Source organism: Grampus griseus (genome assembly GCF_964374135.1).
Source record: "Grampus griseus genome assembly, chromosome: 1".
NCBI classification, from domain to species: Eukaryota; Metazoa; Chordata; class Mammalia; order Artiodactyla; family Delphinidae; genus Grampus; species Grampus griseus.
The window spans coordinates 164,899,893-164,924,336 of record NC_139017.1 but is presented as its reverse complement, the minus strand read 5'-3'; the positions used below and the strand labels follow the sequence as shown (position 1 = coordinate 164,924,336).

The following is a 24,444-nucleotide window of genomic DNA, read 5'->3' as shown; positions in this document are numbered from 1 at the left end:
CAGGAGTCACGGATGGCCAGGCCAGGCTGAGGGCAGTGGTGGTGCGCGGGGCAGTGCATGACAGGGCGAGCTGGCTCCGTCGGATGTGGTGCACGAAGCTGTGGCTCCTGTCCAGCCCCCCGCCAGGCTCGCAGCAAAGCCCCGGCCCGGGACGCGGCACTGCTTCCTTCTGGAGCCACGGTGCCCGGAGCCGCCGCTGCCTCAACGGCCCCAATGGCCACCCTTCTGCCCCATATTCTTTACCATTATGGTTTATTACAGGATACTGATATAGTTCCCTGTGCTATACAGCAGGACCTTGTTGTTTATCCATTCTATATATAATAGTTTGCATCTGCTAATCCCAAACTCCCAGCCCATCCCTCCCCACCCTCCCTCCCTCTTGGCAACCACAAGTCTGTTCTATACGTCTGTGAGTCTGTTTCTGTTTCGTAGATAAGTTCATTTGTGTCATATTTTAGATTCTACATATAAATGATGTCATATGGTATTTGTCTTTCTCTGTCTGACTCACTTCACTTAGTATGATAATCTCTAGGTCCATCCATGTTGCCGCAAATGGCATTATTTCATTCTTTTTATGGCTTAGTAGTCCATTGTGGATATAGATATAGATACATGTATCTATCTATCTCTCTCTCTCTATATATATATATCACATCTTTTTTTATTTTTTGGCTCGAACAGGGATCGAACCCAGGCCCTTGGCAGTGACAGGGCAGAGTCCTAACCACTGGACCACCAGGGAATTCCCAACTATACACACCACATCTTCTTTATCCATTCATCTGTCGACGGACATTCAGGCTGTTTCTGGGTCTTGGCTATTGTAAATAGTGCTGCTATGAACATAGGGGTGCATGTATCTTTTTATAGTTTTTTTCCAGATACATGCCCAGGAGTAGGATTGCTGCATCATATGGCAGCTCTATTTTTAGTTTTTTGAGGAACCTCCATACTGTCTTCCATAGTGGCTGTGCCAGTTTACATTCCCACCAACACTGTAGGAGGGTTCCTTTTTCTCCACACCATCTCCAGCATTTGTTATTTGTAGACTTTAATGAGATGGCCATTCTGACTGGTGTGAGGTGGTACCTCATTGTAGTTTTGATTTGCATTTCTCTAATAATTAGCAATGATGAGCATCTTTTCATGTGCCTTTTGGTCATCTGTATGTCTTCTTTGGAGAAATGTCTATTTAGGTCTTCTGCCCATTTTTGATTGGGTTAGTACTGTAGTATTTATTTTAAAAATTTGCATATAAATGGACTTGCACAGTTCAAACCCATATTGTTCAAGAATCAGCTACATATATATACACTTCCATGTTTTAGCTATTGTGAATAATGCTGCTATGAACATGGGTCTACAAATAATCTCTTTGAGATTCTGTTTTCAGTGCTTTTGGGTATATATCCAAAAAGTGGAATTGCTGGACCATGTGGTAGTTTTGTGTTTAATTTTTTCAGAAACTGCTATACCATTTTCTGCAACCAGTTGCATCATTTTACACTCCCACCAGTAACGCACAACAGTTCCAATTTCTCCATATTTTTGCCAACACTTGTGATTTTCTGGCTTTTGTTTTTTGATAATAGCCATCCTAATGATTATGAAGTGGCATCTCACTGTGGTTTTAATTTGCATTGCCCTAGTGCTTAGTAATTTTGAATATCTTTCATGTCTTATTGGCCATTTGTATATCTTCTTTGGAAAAATGTCTATTCAAGTCCTTTGCCCATTTTTGCTGAGGTTTTTTTTGAGTCACCTCAAAAGAATGGTACTAGAAGTGAGGAGCAGAAGAACCAAAGGAATTACTTTCTTTGCTCTGCATTAAAGAGACTTGGCAAGTTATCCCCCTTCTATTTTTTTATAAAACATAAGGCTATAAGCAATCCATATAGAAACTGGAAGAAGAAAGCTACAACATGCTTTTTGGTAGAAAATAATTTGATGTACAAATTTATTTATTTGATTGTATTAAAGAAAGCAGGGCAGAATCACATTCATTTTCTTCATAGTATCACTGTAAACAGACTGAATTTCAGAGCTCTTAGTTTGCTTTGGAAACTTCTAAAAAGCTGATTATTAGCAGCCTAGGAAGCACTTTCCTTCCCCTCCAGGATCTCCTGCTCCTGGGGGTAGGTGGGAGTAACTGGTCACATTTGATGCTAAATAAATAGCATGTGGTGGATTTTGCCAAATCCTTTTCAGCTCCTCCCATAGGCAACGGGATGACTTGGCTTATTCTTGATCTGAAGTCATTTGAGTAAACAAGCAGGTTATGAAACACAGAATGGAGTGAAGTTTCCATCGTAGATAATTCCCAAAGTTAGGATGAGCTTAACTGCTCAATCCCTTCTGCTGATCAGAGAGAGAGATGCTAGCAATCGATCTCAGATCTTTGATCCTGTGAGACATCAGCGTAACGTAATTCCTTCCTTTTATTAAAATGCGTTGGAAAAGAGATGTGTGAGTAGACAAGAGTAGTTCGTTACAGTGATGGTACTATAAGAGGAAAATCAAAGTGTAGGCAGTGTCCCTTTCTTGTTGAACTCCAATGATCACTCCACTCCTGTCAGCTTTACAGTCCAAGCAAACTCAGTCGGAAGAGCAGAGGGTGGTAACTGGGGCAGGTACACGAGGAGACCTTTACCTGGATTTGGGGACCACTTCAGATACTTTTCGATTCCCAGCATTGTTACCTGCAGAAAGCAAAAGGGAATGGAAAAAACATTAATGCACTGGTGGGCACAGAATGTGGCCTGAACATGGTGAGAAACAACTATGCTGGGCCATGGCAGGGAAGACAGTCCAAAAGGGGAATAAATATGGGAGAAACCTGGGGAAGGAAGGAAGAATTAGAGAAGACTTGCCAATTCCTTTACAAAAAGTTACATCTCTGACAAGACTGACTGAGGCTCTTTACCTCTGTAGTCGAAGTAGTTATGGGGGATTTAAGGCTTAAGATTCCATCTTCTGGCCAGTGTAGGAAAATGGCATAAACAGCTGATCCTTTTGAGGTATACCTGGGAAAAAAGAAACATCACTGTCAAAGATACCTGGCTTATTACCCTGCCACATGACCTTATATGTTCCCCTTTCAATTATCCACCAATTCCAAGACCTTCAGTCTGTCACTGCTACAAGGAAGCACTAATAACTCGATATCAATTAAGGTCTGTGGGAAGAAAGCAGCCCTGGAAGATTCTTTCTGGTGATATCTTCCATTTTCTCTCTCTACAGGGTTCTAAGTTTTCTTTAAAAAATTTGTAACTCTTATACTAGCTACCTCACACTGAAGCCATTTGCCTCATCATTCAAATCATTCTTTGACTCCAAATCCATATGAAAAGTCAAGGATATAACAAGGGCAAGGTGTGCAACGAAGACAAATCTGGGTTTTTGTTTTTAATTTAAAATTTTTTTTTTATTTTTTAATTTTTGGCCACCCAACACATCTTGCAGGATCTTAGTTCCCCGACCGGGGATCGAACCCTGGCCCATGGCAGTGAAAGCGCAGAGTCCTAACCACTGGACCGCCAGGGAATTCCCAAGACAAGCTTGTTGTTCTGAGATTTCACCATGCTTAAAGAAGAGGGTGAAAATCACTACATAGAAACTCATCCAGAACAGAAGGATGAACGTGTTTCCCCTGACCCAGAGACCCCTGCTCTCTGGTATAACATTTACAGAGGTCTTTCACTGAGCAGTTAGTTTGTGCCTGGCACTCTGATGATACTTTACATATGTTATCTCATTTAACCCTCACACTCTAGGAAGTTACGTATCATCACCCCATCTTGCCATTGAAAAACACTGAAGCGCAAGATCAAATAACTAGATCCACAATCCAAGTATGAATCATGACTTCTCCATTTAGCAGCTCTGTAATTCTAGGCAAGTGATATTCCTGCCCTGAGTCTCCTTTCTCACTTGTAACCTGATAATGATAGGATCAACTTGGTGGGATGGTTGAGGGGATGAAATTAGGGGAAAGAATTTAGAGCGAAGCCTGCATATTGTGAATGTCGTGCAAATATCAGCTATTAGTGTTTTTAGGAGGTGGGGTAACATTGTCAAGCAAATTGACTGACGCTTTGTAGCTCTTTCTTTTTTCACCAAGCCTTCAGCCTCCCTTACTAGTCAAAGATACCCTGGGGCCTAAAACATAAACCTGGGCACAAATTTAATAGCAAAAGGACCGCTTTTACATTTCCTCAAGATGACTCCCAGCCTGGCTTGTACCACTGTGGACCCAAGGAGATGCCAGCTCAGGGTGGGGCCACATCCCATTCCTGCACGTAACAGAAGACTAGACTCACCACACAGAGGTCGTGTTTTTTTCCAATTGTACCCTCCATGGTTTGGAGGCATAGATAGCCTCCCCATTGATGCTCAGCCACTTCCCAACAGCAAGAAGCCTTTCTTGGAAGATGGGAACAATCAGTCCATCTTTAGTTGGTCCAACGTTGAGAAGATAGTTGCCTCCCAAACTTACTGTCTGAATCAGTTCCTGGAGAGAAAAGAAACAAGGAAATCCCAGCTCTGAATGTCAAGACTGGAGAAATGCTTATAACACACAGATGAAGGGAAGAAAAAGAATCTAGGCTACATTCTCCCTCTGTTTTGTGAATAGCCTTTACCCTTTGGAAAATACTATATATTTTTGTCATTATAAAAGCAGGATAGGCTTATGTGAGAAAATTTTAAAATCCTGCCACAAGGTGGAGAAATATATTAACTCGAATTCCAGGGAGTATCACAGGCACTTCCCTGTGAACCGGCACCTGCTGTGGTGCCGTGTGCAGCGGGAAGGGTCGTGTGTCAGAAGCACAGACTGTGAGCAGTGAACTGAAAACAAAGCACTTGGCCATGAAGAAATCCCATGGAGCCATCCAGAGAGAAAACAGGGATCAGAGAGGACAGATTTAGAGCAGGTGCTGTGGAGACTCTGGGGAGGTAGAAAAGATCTGATGAATTTCAGGACACTTTGTATGTGGAGGGCTATATAAGTGTGTATGTTGCCCCTTCAGGAAAACATGCTGTAAAGAGATATATTCTTTAAGATTTTTGGAGGGAGATGCGTGTGTGTTTAGTGTGACCTCAAACGGTAGCACTTCAAGGCAGCCCAGAAAAATTAAGGCTACATACAGAATACTATAAAAAGGAGGTTTTGTTACAGTACCCCAAAGACACCACACCATTAATTTTTTTTTTTTTTGGTGGTACGTGGGCCTCTCACTGTTGTGGCCTCTCCCGTTGTGGAGCACTGGCTCCGAACGCGCAGGCTCAGCGGCCGTGGCTCACGGGCCCAGCTGCTCCGCAGCATGTGGGATCTTCCCGGACCGGGGCACGAACCCGTGTCCCCTGCATCGGCAGGTGGACTCTCAACCACTGCGCCACCAGGGAAGCCCCACACCATTAACTTTTGATGTTTCCTTTTGGTGCTTTTCCTATGCAGTTAATTCTATATAGTTGTGATACTACACCAACCCTCTAAGCATTAATCCATGTTACATTCAGAAACATTTTAATAGTTAAGGAAAATCCCTAAATCTATGTAATTACTCCTTTATGGTTGCAAGAAATTGAAACAACCCAAATGTCAAACTGAAAATAATCCTGGGAAGAACATCTCTGTACAGAACTCTTCTTAATTATACCTAGTTCCTTAGGACAGGTTTTATGAGTGTGTTCAATAACCCTAAAGGGATCTATCAGCCTGCACTTCCATCCACAGTGCTTCCACCACTCTTAGTCAGAAGGTAGTCAACAAATCACTACCTCACAGGTACTCTTACCGAAATGATTTGAGATTCACTTGCGATGTCAGCCATTGCCATGTTGCGACGATAGCCCCAGGACAGCTTGTCTATTGAGGTGCACATCTCCCACTTGTGATCTGGCAAGGTCTCTGGCTTGAATTTATCTTGACAGTTGTAGTATCCTCCATGGCGACAGGAACAGTTCTGACCCCATCGGTCATTTACTACGACAACATCCTAAAGGAGGAAGGAGTACCGGGGTCATCGGGGGTAAAATCACTTAGGTTCCTTACGTAACACAGTTTGATGTATTAGGTGCTTACTTGGAAGCAAGAAGCAGACTTAGTCGAGAGCAGTGTTTCTTTTTTTTTAAATTTTATTTTACTTTTGGCTATGTTGGATCTTCATTGCTGTGCGCGGGCTTTCTCTAGTCGCGGAGAGCGGGGGTTACTCTTCACTGTGGTGTGCAGGCTCTAGGTGTGCGGGATTCAGTAGCTGTGGCACGCAGGCTCAGTAGTTGTAGCTCACGGGCTCTAGAGCACAGGCTCAATAGTTGTGGCGCGTGGGCTTAGTTGCTCTGCGGCATGTGAGATCTGCCCGGGCCAGGGATCAAACCGTGTCCCCTGCATTGGCAGGCAGATTCTTAACCACTGTGCCACCAGGGAAGCCCAAGAGCAGTGTTTCTTAACTGGGGGCCATTTTGCCCTGGACAAGACTTTTAGCAAAATCTAGAGACAGTTGTTTTGGTTGTCACAACTGGGGCGGGGGTGGGGGGGTGCTACTGCCACCTAGTGGGTGGAGACCAGGGATGCTTCTAAACATCTTAACAACATACAGGACAGTCCCCTCACAACAAAGAAATATCCAGCCCGGAATGTCAATAGTACCGAGGCTGAGAAACCCTGGCCTAGCGATGTGTAATGTCAGAGCTGGAATGGCCTGTTTAAATAATCTAGTAAACCACTTATTCTATCAGAGGAGAAATGGAGAGGAGACTTGCCCGAGGTCACAACCCCAGGCAGAGTTTCAGAAAGCTGGGCCTGTGAATCAGGTATTTAAACCCAGCCCAGGATACTTTCCACTATACAACCCTGACTTTCTTTACTTAGGTAAGAAAAAATCAAACATTCTTTTCCCTTCCCTCAAGGTTTTGCTGAAGTTTGAGAAATCCTTACATGGAATAACCTAATGTAAATGTTTACTACTACTATAAGGGACTTCCCTGGCCATCCAGTGATTAACAAGCCACCTTCCAATGGAGGGGATGCAGGTTCGATCCCTGGTCGGGGAACTAAGATTCCACGTGCTGTGGGTCAACTAAGCCCGTGTGCCCTAGAGCTCGCACGCCACAACTAGAGAGCCCACGTGCCACAACTACTGAGCCCGTGCACCACAACCAACACCTGATGCAGCCAAATAAATAAATAAATAAGTGTTTTTAAAAAAATACTACTATGAGGCTCATACTGGGTTATCTAGGGTAAAAAAAACACAGTTCTTGCCCTCAGAAATCCAGCAGAGACTAGCTGAGGAGACAGATATGTGAAAAATTATAATGTGACATCACAGCAGAGTTAGGGATGAACATAAACAGGGAACACCGATCCAGGAGTGTTTCTGGCTTCTTCCAGGAGAGAATATAAATTGCCAGGAGGCAGATTTAGTTTACATTGCACCAATACTTACTATGCGCCTAACTGGGCCAAGTACTGTTCGTGGGGTTGGGGACACAGCAGTGAACAGACCCAAACGCTTGCCCTCACAAAGCTGACACTTCAGTGAGGGAGACAGATAGTAAAGAGGCAAATGATATCTGAAATATGTTAGGCCAATATCAATATCTTAGTGGTAAGAGAAAGATAAAGCAAAGAAAGACATACAGTGTGACAGGGGCATGCTGCAATTTTAGATAGGGTGACGGGGAAGGTGACCTCCCAGGGAAGACCTGCGGAGAGCTCAGGAGTGAGCCACGTGGGAACTAGAGAGAATGGAGAATAAGGAGAAGGGACTATTTCTCCTAAAAGTACTTTCCTAACATGAGTGTATCTCCAAAACAACCCTCTTTCCCAATGCGTGAGAAAGCATTCAGAACAAGAGTGGGTAGAACAGGGTCTGTGGTGTCCCACCCAAGGATCCACAACGGAGCCACCCCAGCCTGAGGACCATCGGGGAAGAAGCACAACACTGTGCCACTAGAGGTCCCCACACATCTTGCAAGTCCCAGAAAACCAATCTGAATTTGCTTCAATTTGTCACATAGGATCTTTCCTTTTTTCTTTCTCTCCATTTTCTGAATTTAGTAATATTTACCCAATGAGATCCTTAGAGGTTTATGAATCTACCAAGAAAGCTCAGTTCAAACTGGTCTTACACTTAGATTTTTCTTTAAAATCCACAACAAATCTAGAATATGTAAAATTTTTGAAATTTGCTATAGTGAAGATTAAGATGTCTGCTGCTTTGTAAGTGTATTGAAATACAGACTTTAAATGGGTAGCTATCGTGCAGCGCAATAGTGTTGATTATGGGGGAGAGGACAAGGTAGGCAAAGTTCCCTTAGGAATTTGGAGGGACTCCCCTGGTGGCACAGTGGTTAAGAATCCACCTGCCAATGCAGGGGACACAGGTTCGAGCCCTGGCCCAGGAAAATTCCACATGCCATCCACAGCAACTAAGGCCGTGCGCCACAACTACAGAGCCTGTGTTCTAGAGCCCGTGAGCCACAGCTACTGAGCCCGTGTGCCACAACTACTGAAGCCCACACGCCTAGAGCCCTTGCTCCACAACAAGAGAAGCCACCGCAATGAGAAGCCCGTGCACCGCAACCAAGAGTAGCCCCTGCTTGCCTCAATTAGAGAAAGCTGGGGCTGGCAATGAAGACCCAACACAGCCAAAAAAATAAAATAAGTTAATTAATTAAAAAAAAAAGAATTTGGAATATAAGGGAAATGAAATTTCCCCTTAAGAGTTAAACTGCATAATCAACATAAGAGTAGGTGAAGTCATAGATATTCACATTTTATTCTTATCGTTTAATTTTACATGTTTTATATATTAATTTTGGGGGTGGTTTTCTCATTTATAATGTCTGTGTACTTAATAGTTTATTTTCTCTATAGTGGTCTGGGACTTCTACATACTATTTCTAGCCTACTTAAATTTAAGAAGATTTAAAACTATCTTGTAAAAATGAAGAATTAAAGGAGAAGAAGAAAGATTATACTCCAAGTGAGGGGCCAAAAAAGAATGAATGGAGAAACCTTTAACATCCACTAAGTTCCCCGATCCCTACCACACCCACGTTGATATTACTATTTACTATTGTTGCTGTGGTCATTATTGTTATTACTCCGGATCTTGGTTCCTCACATTTTCTTTTATCATAACAGAAAAATAAGAGATAAGTCATATAATCATGTACCTTAACTGGGCTATCATTGTAGAGCCAAGCAAGAAAATTCGTAGAGTTCCAATAAGTATCAGGACATTCCCACTCTCCATCAGACCAAATCAAGTCAGGTTTGTACCTGAGAGACAAGCAATGAGAACAATGTTTATGATCTGAATTCATTCATAGTAAAGTCTTACGGATCTATCTTTGCAACAAATATTTAAAAATTAATTTTCTCCTATTTGGAAAGTACCAAAAGACTACCGCAATGCAGACAAGGTGGAAAACTAAAGAGACAAAAATGACAACACAGACACACACACAAACCCCTTAGCCAACACAACCACTGTTTAATACACAGCACTTTGGTGTATTTCTTCCTAATCTTTTTCTTTTTAATGTCTTAACTTAAAAAGTAGAGTTGCAATCAGTGTGTATACAATTTGGTTTCCTTCCGGCAACTAATTCCAGTGAAAAGAGTGGTGCTCCAGAACTATAGGATTAATGTTTCTGCTTTAAAGATGTATTAGAGCTTGAACTGTTCCGCCAAATGCATTTCTGGGGACAACTACCCAAAACTTTGACTATAAAAATCTATTGAATTCACTTGAGCCACAGTTGCATCTTTCACATATTATTACTCTGAGCCCTATGAGGTGTGAGTGTGTGTGTGTATTTATAACTATAAGGTAAGCATTATTATTCCCACTTTAGAAAGCTAGAACCTAATGCTCAGTGGGGTACTTTGCTTTAGGTGACAAAGCTGGTAAGTAACAGGAGCTGGAACCCACATGCAAGTCTGCCTGATGCCTAATCGTGTGCTGTACTCCGTAACTACTTAGGATAGCAGCTTGGTTCCGGGAAAATGACTGCCTGTCTGAGAGGTGAGAGAAGCACTGCTGGTCTGTGTTCCACTGTGTACGAGAAACTGTACTAGGCACTTTATACTCATTACCTCATTCATTCTCACGACAACCCTGTGATGTATAAACAGATAAAGAAACTGAGTTCTAGAGAGATGAAGTCGTTTTTTCAAGGCTATACAGTCAGTAAGAAAAAAGAACTAGATTTCTGACTTAAAGCCTATGCTGGTCTCTTACAACTGTACTATTTCCTTAGAGAAGTCATCTGGATGCAAGGAGTTTTTTTTGTCTTCTGGTCTACAATGGGAGTCCAGGCAGAGATGGCTGCCTCTTAATCTTTAAAGGTCCACCATCCTCTAGGAGGCCCCAGAAGCAAGAAGGGCAAACTCAGAATAAAACGTGGTGAAGACTAGGGACAAATGCCAAAGTGAACGTCATCATTTTAAGAATAATGGCAATAACAACACCATTATTCTGTACCAGGCATAGTGACAAATACTTTTCACATACTATGCTGAGCCCTACACAGAAGGCATTATTATCCCCACTTCACAGAGTAAGAATCTGAGGCTCAGAAGGGTGACCTGTTTAAGGCCTGTAAGTAACTAGAGCCAGATGCCAAATCCTCTTCAGGGTCCGTTAGACCATGTTGCCCTTCTTCAAGGTCCAGACAAAGAAAATAGCATGTAAGGAGGGAACTGAAGTTTTGCCTTACTACCATCCTCAGTTTTGTTTGTTTCCATTTATAGAGGCAATATGACCATATTATGAAAGTTCTGAAAAGTAGGAAGAAAAAATATATTTTGTCTTAACACAACCACTACTTTTACTATTTTGATGTCCTACCCCCTTTCCCCTTCCCCTCAACTTAACAGTATCCTATAAGAAGCTCAGGTGTCATTGCTGAAGGTCATAAGGCCAAAAAAATTTCTGTTTTGTACCTGCTAACAAGGTCATATAGCTCTGGCATTGTTTTTGCACGGACAAAATGCTGTGTTTTGAAGCCATTTTTCTTATCACGTAGGTAGAGAGGATGGAACCATTCTAACAGTGAGTGATAGAGTCCATAGCGTATGTTCCTTAAACAGAAAAACAGGACAGCAACTGTCATTAAGCAAAGAAAAAATAATTTATTTTAAGAAAAATCAGTTGCAGCATTTTTACATCTCAGTGAAACTTATCCACAGGGCATGCAGAGGGGCAGGATCCACAACCATTTCCTTAAATTATCTCATCATTCACTTAAGCAAAATGATTGGGCTTACTATGCTTTTGATAATACACATAACAAATTATTTTCATACATAAATATCTTAACACCAAATGTCATTTAAACCATCTTTTGTCTTTTAAGTCAATTATCTCAATAACATGTAGTCCTATTAAAAAATGTTTTCTGTCAATCGTAAGAACACATATGGAAGAGATACTAGAAAATAGAGACAAGTATAAAGAATAACTAAAATCTTATCACTTAAATAATCATTAGTAACATTTTCTGTGTAGCTGAATTAATTAATATAGGTTTATTGTTTCATATAAGATTTATTAATAGTTCTTAACGTGAGCAGAAGCAAGAAGAACTACAATCCTGCAGCCTGTGGAACAAAAACCACATTCACAGAGACAGACAAGATGAAAAGGCAGAGGGCTAGGTACCAGATGAAGGAACAGGATAAAACCCCAGAAAAACAACTAAATGAAGTGGAGATAGGAAACCTTCCAGAAAAAGAATTCAGAATAATGACAGTGAAATGATCCAGGACCTCGGAAAAGGAATGGAGGCAAAGATCAAGAAGATGGAAGAAATGTTTAATAAAGACCTAGAAGAATTAAAGAACAAACAAACAGAGATGAACAATACAATAACTGAAATGAAAAATACACTAGAAGGAATCAATAGCAGAATAACTGAGGCAGAAGAATGGATAAGTGACCTGGAAGACAGAGTGGTGGAATTCAATGCCGCGGAACAGAATAAAGAAAAGAGGATGAAAAGAAATGAAGACAGCCTAAGAGACCTCTGAGACAACATTAAATTCAACAACGTTCACATTATAGGGGTCCCAGAAGGAGAAGAGAGAGAGAAAGGACCTGAGAAAATATTTCAAGAGATTACAGTTGAAAACTTCCCTAACATGGGAAAGGAAATACCCACCCAAGTACAGGAAGCACAGAGTCCCAGGCAGGATAAACCCAAGGAGAAACACGTAGAGACACATAGTAATCAAACTGACAAAAATTAAAGACAAAGAAAAATTATTGAAAGCAATAAGGGAAAAACGACAAACAACATACAAGGGAACTCCCAGAAGGTTAACAGCTGATTTCTCAGCAGAAACTCTACAAGCCAGAAGGGAGTGGCATGACATATTTAAAGTGATGAAAGGGAAGAATCTACAACCAAGATTACTCTACCCAGCAAGGATCTCATTCAGACTCTATGGAGAAATCAAAAGCTTTACAGACAAGCAAAAGCTGAGAGAATTCAGCACCACCAAACCAGCTCTACAACAAATGCTAAAGGAACTTCTCTAAGTGGGAAACATGAGAGAAGAAAAGGACCTACAAAAATAAACCCAAAACAATTAAGAAAATGGTCATAGGTACATACATATTGATAATTACCTTAAACGTGAATGGATTAAATGCTCCAACCAAAAGACACAGGCTTGCTGAATGGATACAAAAACAAGACCCATATATATACTGTCTACAAGAGACCCACTTCAGACCTAGGGACACATACAGACTGAAAGTGAGGGGATGGAAAAAGATATTCCATGCAAATGGAAATCAAAAGAAAGCCAGAGTAGCAATACTCATATAAGATAAAATAGACTTTAAGAATGTTACAAGAGACAAGGAAGGACACTACATAATGATCAAGGGATCAATCCAAGAAGAAGATATAGCAATTATAACTATATATGCACCCAACATAGGAGCACCTCAATACATAAGGCAACTGCTAACAGCTATAAAAGAGGAAATCGACAGTAATACAATAATAGTGGGGGACTTTAATACCTCACTTACATCAATGGACAGATCATCCAAACAGAAAATTAATAAGGAAACACAAGCTTTAAATGACACAATAGACCAGATAGATTTAATTGATATTTATAGGACATTCCATCCAAAAACAGCAGATTACACTTCCTTCTCAAGTGCGCATGGAACATTCTCCAGGATAGATCACATCTTGGGTCACAAATCAAGCCTCAGTAAATTTAAGAAAATTGAAATCATATCAAGCATCTTTTCTGACCACAACACTATGAGATTAGAAATGAATTACAGGGGAAAAAATGTAAAAAAAACAAACACATGGAGGCTAAACAATACGTTACTAAATAACCAAGAGATCACTGAAGAAATCAAAGAGGAAATCAAAAAATACCTAGAGACAAATGACAATGAAAACATGATGATCCAAAACCTATGGGATGCAGTAAAAGCAGTTCTAAGAGGGAAGTTTATAGCAATACAAGCCTACCTCAAGAGACAAGAAAAATCTCAAATAAACAATCTACACTTACACCTAAAGGAACTAGAGAAAGAAGAACAAACAAAACCCAAAGTTAGTAGAAGGAAAGAAATCATAAAGATCAGAGCAGAAATAAATGAAATAGAAACAAAGAAAACAATAGCAAAGATCAATAAAACTAAAAGCTGGTTCTTTGAGAAGATAAACCATAAGTCAGACTCATCAAGAAAAAGAGGGAGAGGACTCAAATCAATAAAATTAGAAATGAAAAAGAAGTTACAACAGACATTGCAGAAATACAAAGCATCCTAAGAGACTACTACAAGCAACTCTATGCCAATAAAATGGACAACCTGGAAGAAATGGACAAATTCTTAGAAAGGTATAACCTTCCAAGACTGAACCAGGAAGAAATAGAAAATATGAACAGACCAATCACAAGTAATGAAATTGAAACTGTGATTAAAAATCTTCCAACAGGGCTTCCCTGGTGGCACGGTGGTTGAGAGTCTGCCTGCCGATGCAGGGAACACGAGTTCGTGCCCCGGTCCGGGGAGATCCCACATGCCGCAGAGTGGCTGGGCCCGTGAGCCATGGCTGCTGAGCCTGCGCGTCCGGAGCCTGTGCTCCGCAACGGGAGAGGCCACAACAGTGAGAGGCCCACGTATCGCAAAAAAAAAAAAAAAAAAAAAAAATCTTCCAACAAACAAAAGTCCAGGACCAGATGGCTTCATAGGTGAATTCTATCAAACATTTAGAGAAGAGCTAACACCCGTCCTTCTCAACCTGTTCCAAAAAATTGCAGAGGAAGGAACACTCCCAAACTCATTCTATGAGGCCACCATCACCCTGATACCAAAAGCAGACAAAGATACTAAAAGAAAAAGAAAATTACAGACCAATATCACTGATGAATATAGAGGCAAAAATCCTCAACAAAATACTAGCAAAGAGAATCCAACAACACATTAAAAGGATCATACACCATGATCAAGTGGGATTTATCCCAAGGATGCAAGCATTCTTCAATATACGCAAATCAATCAATGTGATACACCATATTAACAAACTGAAGAATAAAAACCATATGATCATCTCAACAGATGCAGAAAAAGCTTTTGACAAAATTCAACACCCATTTATGATAAAAAACTCTCCAGAATGTGGGCATAAAGGGAACCTACCGCAACATAATAAAGGCCATATACAACAAACCCACAGCAAACATGATTCTCAACGGTGAAAAACTGAAAGCATTTCCTCTAAGATCAGGAACAAGACACGGATGCCCATTCTCGCCACTCTTATTCAACATAGTTTTGGAAGTCCTAGCCACGACAATCAGAGAAGAAAAAGAAGTATAAGGAATACAGGGCTTCCCTGGTGGCGCAGTGGTTGAGAGTCCACCTGCTGATGCAGGGGACATGGGTTCATGCCCCGGTCCGGGAAGATCCCACATGCCGCGGAGCAGCTAGGCCCGTGAGCCATGGCCGCTGAGCCTGCGCGTCCGGAGCCTGTGCTCCGCAACAGGAGAGGCCACAACAGTGAGAGGCCCGCGTACGGCAAAAAAAAAAAAAAAAGAAAAAAACGAATACAAATTGGAAAAGAAGTAAAACTGTCACTGTTTGCAGATGACATTATACTATACACAGAGAATCCTAAAGATGCCACCAGAAAACTACCAGAGCTAATCAATGAACTTGGTAAAGCTGTAGTATACAAAATTAATCCACAGAAATCTCTTGCATTCTTATCACTAATGATGAAAAATCTGAAAGAGAAATTAAGGAAACACTCCCATTTACCACTGCAACAAAAAGAATAAAATACCTAGGAATAAACCTACCTAGGGAGACAAAAGACCTGTATGCAGAAAACTGTAAGACACTGTTGAAAGAAATTAAAGATGATACCAACAGATGGAGAGATATACCATGTTCTTGGATTGGAATGATCAATATTGTGAAAATGACTATACTGCCCAAAGCAAACTACAGATTCAATGCAATCCCTATCAAATTCCCAATGGCATTTTTTACAGGACTAGAACAAAAAATCCTAAAATCTGTAGGGAGACACAAAAGACCCCAAATAGCCAAAGTGGTCTTGAGGGAAAAAAACGGAGCTGGAGGAATCAGACTCCCTGACTTCAGACTATACTACAAAGCTACAGTAATCAAGACAGTATGGTACTGGCACGTAAAACAGAAATATAGGTCAACGGAACAGGATAGAAAGCCCAGGGATAAACCCACGCACCTATGGTCAACTAATCTATGACAAAGGAGGCAAAGATATACAGTGGAGAAAAGACAGTCTCTTCAATAAGTGGTGCTGGGAAAACTGGACAGCTACATGTAAAAGAATGAAATTAGAACACTCCCTAACACCATACACAAAAATGAACTCAAAATGGATTAGAGACCTAAATGTAAGACTGGACACTATAAAACTCTTAGAGGAAAACATAGGAAGAACACTCTTTGACATATATCACAGCAAGATCTTTTTCGATCCACCTCCTAGAGTAATGGAAATAAAAACAAAAATAAACAAATGGGACCTAATGAAACTTAAAAGCTTTTGCAAAGCAAAGGAAACTACAAACAAGACAAAAAGACAACCCTCAGAATGGGAGAAAATATTTGCAAACGAATCAACGGACAAAGGACAAATCTCCAAAATACATAAACAGCTCACGCAGCTCAATATTAAAAAAACAAACAACCCAATCCAAAAATGGGCAGAAGACCTACACAGACATTTCTCCAAAGAAGACATACAGATGGCCAAGAAGCCCATGAAAAGCTGCTCAACATCACTAATTATTAGAGAAATTCAAATCAAAACTACAATGAGGTATCACCTCACACTAGTTAGAATGGGCATCATCAGAAAATCTACAAACAACAAATGCTGGAGAGGGTGTGGAGAAAAGGGAACTCTCTTGCACTCTTGGTGGGAATGTAAATTGATACAGCCACTATGGAGAACAGTATGGAGGTTCCTTAAAAAACTAAAAATAGGGCTTCCCTGGTGGCGCAGTGGTTGAGAGTCTGCCTGCCGATGCAGGGGACAAGGGTTCGTGCCCCGGCCCGGGAAGATCCCACAAGCCGCGGAGTGGCTGGGCCCGTGAGCCACGGCCACTGAGCCTGCATGTCCGGAGCCTGTGGTAAACAACGGGAGAGGCCACAACAGCGAGAGGCCCGCGTACCGCAAAAAAAAAAAAAAAAAAAAAACTAAAAATAGAATTACCATATGACCCAGCAATCCCACCACTGGGCATATACCCAGAGAAAACCATAATTCAAAAAGACACATGCACCCTAATGTTCATTGCAGCACTATTTATAATATCCAGGTCATGGAAGCAACCTAAATGCCCATCGACAGATGAATGGATAAAGAAGATGTGGTACATATATACAGTGGAATATTACTCAGCCATAAAAAGGAACGAAATTGGGTAATTTGCAGAGACGTGGATGGACCTAGAGACTGTCATACAGAGTGAAGTATGTCAGAAAGAGAAAACAGATATCGTATATTAACGCATATATGTGGAACCTAGAAAAATGGTACAGATGAACCGGTTTGCAGGGCAGAAATAGACACACAGATGTAGAGAACAAACGTATGGACACCAAGGGGGTAAAGTGGCGGGTAGGTAGTGCGATGAATTGGGAGATTGGGATTGACATATATACACTAATATGTATAAAATGGATAACTAATGAGAACATGCCGTATAAAAAAATAAAATTCTAAAAAAAAAAAAAAATAGTTCTTAACGTTCCCCAAATGAAATACGGTCAAAGTGACCTATTTTCATATACAATAAAGCTTGTTTTGAGTTAAGAATAGTGAGTGTTTTGGAAATGCTATAATACAAGTAAGAAGTAAATGTAATATTGCAATGGCACAGATAAGACAGAAACAATTGAAGTTAAGTATTTCATCACGTGATTCAGGGACTAAATAAAGAAGGTAAAAATCAAGGATCTTAGAGTCCAGATCTAATCAACACCTCAGAGTCTTACAGCAGGACTATTAGCAGAGCACAGCAGTGTGAAACTGAATATTTAACCGGTGACATAAGTCAGCAAATGCTCTCAATGGACCAGATAATATTTGAGGCTTTGCAGGCCTTGCGATCTCTATCCCAACTCTGCAATTGTAGCTTGAAAGCAGCCAGAGACAATGCATAAATGAATGGGCACAACTGTGTTCCAGTCAAACTTTACTTATACAAACAGGCAGCTGGTCTACCCCTTAAATAGGACATCAAGTTTGCCAAATCACAACAGAGCTGAGGTTGGGCATGACACAAATACCACTTTTCCTCCTTAGAGGCAAACATACCCAGAAATATAGGATCCAAAACCAAAATACCTGGGTTCAAATCCCACCTCTGCCATTTCCCAGCATTTTGATCTTGGGAAGTTACTTTTTATTAAGTGGCAAATATTAGAAAACATTAATTAGAATCAACAGGGTGGCTCCTTATCTCACTTTTTGCCCTTTTCAGTTTTCTCTTGATCTACTATTCATCTAAACCTTCCCTGAATGCCTGCAAAGCTCTGTGTTGACAGCTAAGGAGGACAGAAAGATGAGAGGCCCAACCGTGGTCCCCATCAGATACTGGAAAAGGCCTGGGGTTGGTAGCCTTTCCAGAAAAAATCCTTTGCAGAATGCAAATGAAGCATTGGGGTCTACGCTGGGTATCCTTCACCTAAGCAGACAGGGCTGTGAACTTCTCTGATGGTGTCACCTTTGGTCACATGAAAACTGCCAAGCATCAAACACTGCTAAGGCCAGAAGCCCTTCAAGGTACTGGTTAAATGCAAACTTAGAAAACACACAAGAGTAGAGAAGGCACGGCACATTGGATGGCGAGATCAAAAGTGATGATGGAGTAATCATCTGTGGACACACACCTATTTCGGATGGCTGTTCCCAACTCACCAACCAAATCACGATGGGGCCCCAGATCCGCAGAGTTCCAGTTCCAAGACACAGGACTTGGCCAGTTTGTGAAGCCTTCATGATGCTTTGTTGTCAGGACTACGTACCTGTGGACATTGAAGCCATATGAACAAAGGAAGTGGGCAGTGGGCCACCGGCACGAACTTACCCGGTATGCCTGGGGCTTTTAAAATGGTTGGGAGAACTTGACTACAGGAAATGTATGGTTGAACCTTGAACAACGTGGGGGTGAGGGGTGCCAACCCCCTGTGCAGAAGAAAATCCATGTATAACTTTTGACTCCCCGAAAACTTAACTACTAATAGCCTACTCTTGACTGGAAGCCTTAGCAATAACATAAATGATTGATTAATGCCCATTCTGGGGGACTTCCCTGGCAGTCCGGTGGTTAAGACTCTGCGCTTCCAATGCAGGGGGCACAGGTTCGATCCCTGGTCAGAGAACTAAGATCCTGCATGCCATGCAGTGTGGACGAAAACAAACAAACAAACAAAAAACCCCACCCATTTTGTAGGTTATATGTATTATGTACTGTATTAATACAATAATGTAAGCTAGAGAAAAGAAAATGTTTTTAAGAAAATCATAAAATACATTTATAGTACTGTATTTATTGATACTATAAGTTTACATTGTCTGTTTACAAGAGGAACCACCTGTCAGTACCTACATCAATATTATCTTACATGATACAAAACACTGCAGATGTTATAATTATTACTAAAACTAGATATAAAAAGTGAAAAGCTAATGTGAAAAAGAAATTCATATTTATTTGTAGGTATAACAATTTGTGCATTGATAATAAAGAAGCAGCAATATGACTGCTTTTCAGTAGCCTAGTGTAATCAATATGATTGCTTCATGATAGCCTAGCCGATACACTAATGAATGAATCATTATAAAATTTCTATGGCCTATGGTATTATAATCCTATTCATAACACAGTATTGGAAACATTGTTACATTAAAAAAAAACACACTTGCCTGTGATGATAGGCTGATACACAGTTTATCCAATTATGAGAGGGTAGAGGGGAGGGCATACTGTATGGTAATGTAATTCTTTGAAAGCAAAGTTTTAAAACAGTAAGAAAACTGATACATTGGTAATTTTTTATTGTGTCACTTACCACATGCTTATGTAAGGATTGGCTCACTTCCATACCAATCTTGCATATGATGTTCTACGTGATGCATACTCAGGCAATGACGACGATGATGATGACACAAAAACGTTTCATACAGTTCTTGCCATCCAGTTCTTAGGTTTTCACATGAAGACACACGCTCACACAGCAGATACATTTATTAACTGTATGGCATAATGATTATTCACCGTTCATTAAGTGGAAGTGGATCATCATAAAGGTCTTCATGGTGAGTAGGTTGAAGAGGAAGAGGAGGGGTGGGTCTTGCTGTCTCAGGGTGGCAGAGGCAGAGGAGGTGGACGGGGAGGCAGGAGAGGCAGGAATTCAGTGTAATGTTATGGAAATACATTGCAATTTCTGTCTGCCTTTTCTGTTTCTACATTTCTCTAAAAATAACTTCTACACGATACCAATCCTTCTTCCACTATTTGCTTTTTTTGTTTGTTTGTTTTTATTTTTTGGCGGCACTGCTTGACACGTGGGATCTTAGTTCTCAGACCAGGGATCAAACCTGTGCTCCCTGCATTGGAGGGGTAACCACGGGACCACCAGGGAAGTCCTCACTGTTTGCTCTAGTTTCAGTGCTCATATCATAGAAGGGTCCATGTAGTAAAAGAAGTCAAAAGCTGTCTTGAGTGATCAGAATCCTTCTGCCAGATTGTCTAACGTCAATCTGTCTTCCGGCACTGCTTCTTCTACATCTCCTTCCTCTGCACTTGCTCAGAAGCACTCATCTCCATCAAGCTGTCCTCTGTTAATTCCTCAGGTGTGATGTTTATTAGCTCCTGAAGTTCTCCAAGATCCACATCTTGAAACCCTTCACCCTGCATCTTTTTTTTTTTTTTTTTTTTTTTGGCTGCATCCGGTCTTTGTTGCTGCGCACGGGCTTTCTTTAGTTGCGGTGAGCGGGTGCTACTCTTTGTTGCGGCACGCAGCCTTCTCATCGCGGTGGTTTCTCTTGTTGTAGAGCACGGGCTCCAGGTGTGAGGGCTTCAGTAGTTGTGGCGCGTGGCCTTAGTTGCTCCACGGCATGTGGGATCTTCCCAGACCAGGGCTCGATCCCGTGTCCCCTGCTTTGGCAGGCGGATTCTTAACCACTGCGCCACCAGGGAAGCCCTCCCCCCTCCCCATCTTTTTTGCCGTATCCACATCTCTTTCATGATTTCCTTGACTGGCTCTGTTATAAATCCCATGAGGTCATGCAAAATATCTGGACACAGTTTTCTCCAGCAGGAATTTATTGTTTGGGGCTTGACGGTTTTCACAGCTTTTTCTATAACAACAATGGTATCTTCAGTGCTGTAATCCTTCCAGACTTTCATGATGTTATCTATATTGGGGTTCTCTTCCACAGCATTGACAATCCTTTTCACAGAGTACCATGTGTAATGAGCCTTAAAGGTCCTTATGACCCCCAAAGATCTAGAGGTTGAATTAGAGATGTTGTGTCTGGGGGCAAGTAGACCACTTTGATGCTTTTGGTGTTGAACTCTTGGGGTTCTAGGTTGCCAGGGGCATTTTCCAATATTAAAAGAACTTTAAAAGGCAGTCCCTGGGCTTCCCTGGTGGCGCAGTGGTTGAGAGTCCGCCTGCCGATGCAAGGGACACGGGTTCGTGCCCTGGTCCGGGAAGATCCCACATGCCGCAGAGCGGCTAGGCCCGTGAGCTATGGCCGCTGAGCCTGCGCGTCTGGAGCCTGTGCTCTGCAATGGGAGAGGCCACAACAGTGAGAGGCCCGCGTACTGCAAAAAAAAAAAAAAAAAAAAAAAAAATTAAGCTGTTTGTTTTACCAAGCCCATATGAATTGCCTCTCATTCACAGAGGGGAGAAAAGGCAAGTGTTGAAATAACAAGCAAATCACTCACCATTTCATTTACTTTTATGGCAGAAAAACAGCTGGTGCTCACATGTGACAATTTAATCACTGGCCGATGTGGAGTGCTCAAGACTTTAAGGTCTAGACAGTATTTCAGACTCTGTGGATCACAGTCCTCTCTGTGGCATACTCTTCTTCTACTTTTTTTTTTTAATTAATTTATTTTTGGCTGTGTTGGGTCTTCATTGCTGCACGCGGGCTTTCTCTAGTTGCGGTGAGCGGGGGCTACTCTTCATTGTGGTGCGCGGGCTTCTCATTGCGGTGGTTTCTCTTGTTGCGGAGCATGGGCTCTAGGCGCGCGGGCTTCAGTAGTTGTAGCACGCGGACTCAGTAGTTGTGGCTCGCAGGCTCTAAAGCACAGGCTCAGTAGTTGTGGCGCACAGCTTAGTTGCTCTGTGGCATGTGGGATCTTCCCGGACCAGGGCTCGAACCCATGTCCCCTGCATTGGCAGGCGGATTCTTAACCACTGTGCCACCAGGGAAGCCCCTCTTCTTCTACTTTTTAAAAACAACCCCTTAAAATGTAAAAATCCTTCTCATCTCAAGAAACTCACCAAAATGGGCAGAGGACCAATCCCTCTGGCTATGGTTGCAGACCTCTGGTGTGGTGGAAAGAACCTTCACCTTAGAGTCACGGGATTTGGAGTCTAGGACATTAGTTCCCTTCTTCTGTCTGGGCCAGTCATCTTGTCCATAGCAAGGGCATCTTGTCCTGGACAAAGGATGTCTCCCAGATTTTAACTTCTTCATTTGAAAATTATGGATTTCTAAGGCTTCTGGAAGACAGTGAACTCCTCCTTTGTTTGTTCAAGGCTTATATTCCCATACACTTAATTGCAAACACTAAATGTCAGTTGTAATTTCTATTTAGTACAAGAGAACTTAAAGTCCAAGAGAAACTAAAACCTGGAAGACAGGTGAGGAGACAAAGTAAGGGTGGAAGACTGCCCTAAGCCAGGAGCCGGGAAACCTACCTGGCCTTCATTCTTACTCTCCTCCAACTCACTTCCTGCCCAGCAGCCTCAGAGTCATCATTCCTTGACTTAATACCTGCAACATCCTGTCTTCAAGGATGATTCCTTCAGGACTAGCCCCAGCCTTCAACAACCTTGTGAGTCCTTGCCTCTCTCTTCCCAGCCCCAGTGCTCTGCACTTTCAGTTCTCTGAACCATTCACAAGTAAGTTGCAACAGTTCTCAAAACGATTCTGACATTTCTTGAGCACTCTCTATGTGCAAGGCATTGAGAAGAGCAGCTGAAAGAGAATCTGTATTGTTGCCCAAATACACTGCACGCCAGAACTCCCTTCCCTTCGGGACATATTAAAGCTGAAAGGAGGAACACAATCCCTGTCTACAACCATGGAAGGAGGCGGTAGGGAGGTAAAATGCCTTGTTCAAGTTCGCAGCTGAACTAGGATCAGACTCCATACCACCGGCTTAGAATCCCGGAATCCTGATTGCCTTGTTGACCCGGAAGGGACATTAGGTATCACTTAGCTCAGTCTTCTCAATATTCAGGTGCAGACACTGTGGGCTTTGCAGTCCATCACCAACCGGAAACCTTTATTTCCTTCTAATCCTCAACCAGACGCACCTTCTTAGGATCAGGCGTGCCATATTCAATTCTGCATCCTTCAGGAGGCAAAACACAGTACCCCCGGTATCTTAAGTCAGACGGACACCTGTGTGACCCGGCAAGTCGCCTAGCCTTCCCCCGCTCGGTTTTCACCTGCCTAAGCCCCCTCCCGGCGCTCGGGTCAGCCCTAGCCGGGGAAGGGGAGCCCCGCCCGCCCCGCGCGGCGGCACTCACTTCGCCCCGGCGGCCTCGAACAGGTTGGCCCAGCTGTCCGGGTGGAAGAAGCGCGCAGTGAATCTTGGCCCGAAGTCGCCATAGGTGAAATTGGGCGGGTAGTTCTCCTTCATGAAACTCTCGTACTGTGGCAGCTTTTCGCCCTTCCAATGCCACCAGAACCACTCACTTCCCCAGGCCGGCACCGAAAACACGCCCCAGTGCACAAACACTCCAAATTTGGCCTCGTCGAACCAGGCCGGCAGCGGCCGGGAGTCCAGACTCGGCCAGTCTGCGGTGTAGCGACGCGGAGGGTCGGTGCAGCGCGGAGGGTGGGTGCAGCGCGGAGCCCGCACCGCGCCGAGCACCAGCAGCAGCAACAGCTTCGCGCCCACCACCCGCAACTTCATCTCGGGATTTGGCACAGCAGTCTTGGAGCCGCACCGTCGCCACTGAACGCGCAAGTGCGGGGCGCGTGGCCCCGCCCACCCTAACTAATGATTGGCTTGGAAGGAAAAGGGGTGGGTTAACCCAGGCTGCTTGGCTACCGAGCGTCTTCCCCTCCTGGTGGGCGGTCCCTACTACCACTGGCTCTCAAAGGGAGAAAGGTGCAAGGAGGATGGGGGTGTGACCGATGATTGAAAACTTTGGAATTCACTGCCGGTGAAATCGAGGGGGTGTGGAAGGCCCGGTGTGTGCAGAGAACTGGGACTGGTCCATTTTGCCGTTGGCAGCTGTGGGGGACTTTTTGAGCTGTAGTATGGAAGAACAAGTCAGGAGGCAGGAATACCAGATGGACCGGCATTGTAACAGCCCTGGCAGAAATGACGGGGCAGAAGGACGATGGGAAGAAGCATTGTAAGGGGAGAGGTGGGAGGAAAGTGGGCGCTGAAAGAGGAAGAACAGGTGTGACCATTTTGCCTGTCTAATAAATATTTTTTGAACTTGCTTTGGGAATTTTGAGGCAATTCAAAGAGCTTAACATCTAGTTGGAAAAGCAAGACCCATGCACAGGCTACCACGAAGGAATATTTTTAGAGTAACAGCGTGAGAAATTCGAGAGCCTCAGGCCCAAAGAGTGCCTTGTGTGAACTTTGTCTGGCAGGGAGGTCACCAAATTCCTCTA

The 24,444-nt window shown here is 42.6% G+C and overlaps 1 protein-coding gene across 1 annotated transcript; it reads right to left on the bottom strand.

Annotated features, from left to right (window-relative positions):
- Window positions 1-1,438: 1,438 nt before the first annotated feature.
- Window positions 1,439-23,765, bottom strand: FUCA1 (alpha-L-fucosidase 1). Its single transcript, XM_082675695.1, has 8 exons — window positions 23,340-23,765; window positions 18,453-18,587; window positions 10,964-11,101; window positions 9,190-9,295; window positions 5,805-6,005; window positions 4,326-4,516; window positions 2,930-3,029; window positions 1,439-2,705 (listed from the first exon to the last, which is right to left on the bottom strand). The coding sequence occupies exons 1-8, from the start codon at window positions 23,726-23,728 to the stop codon at window positions 2,565-2,567; spliced, it is 1,401 nt and encodes a 466-aa protein (XP_082531821.1). The 5' UTR covers window positions 23,729-23,765; the 3' UTR covers window positions 1,439-2,564.
- Between the last annotated feature and the right edge of the window lie 679 nt (window positions 23,766-24,444).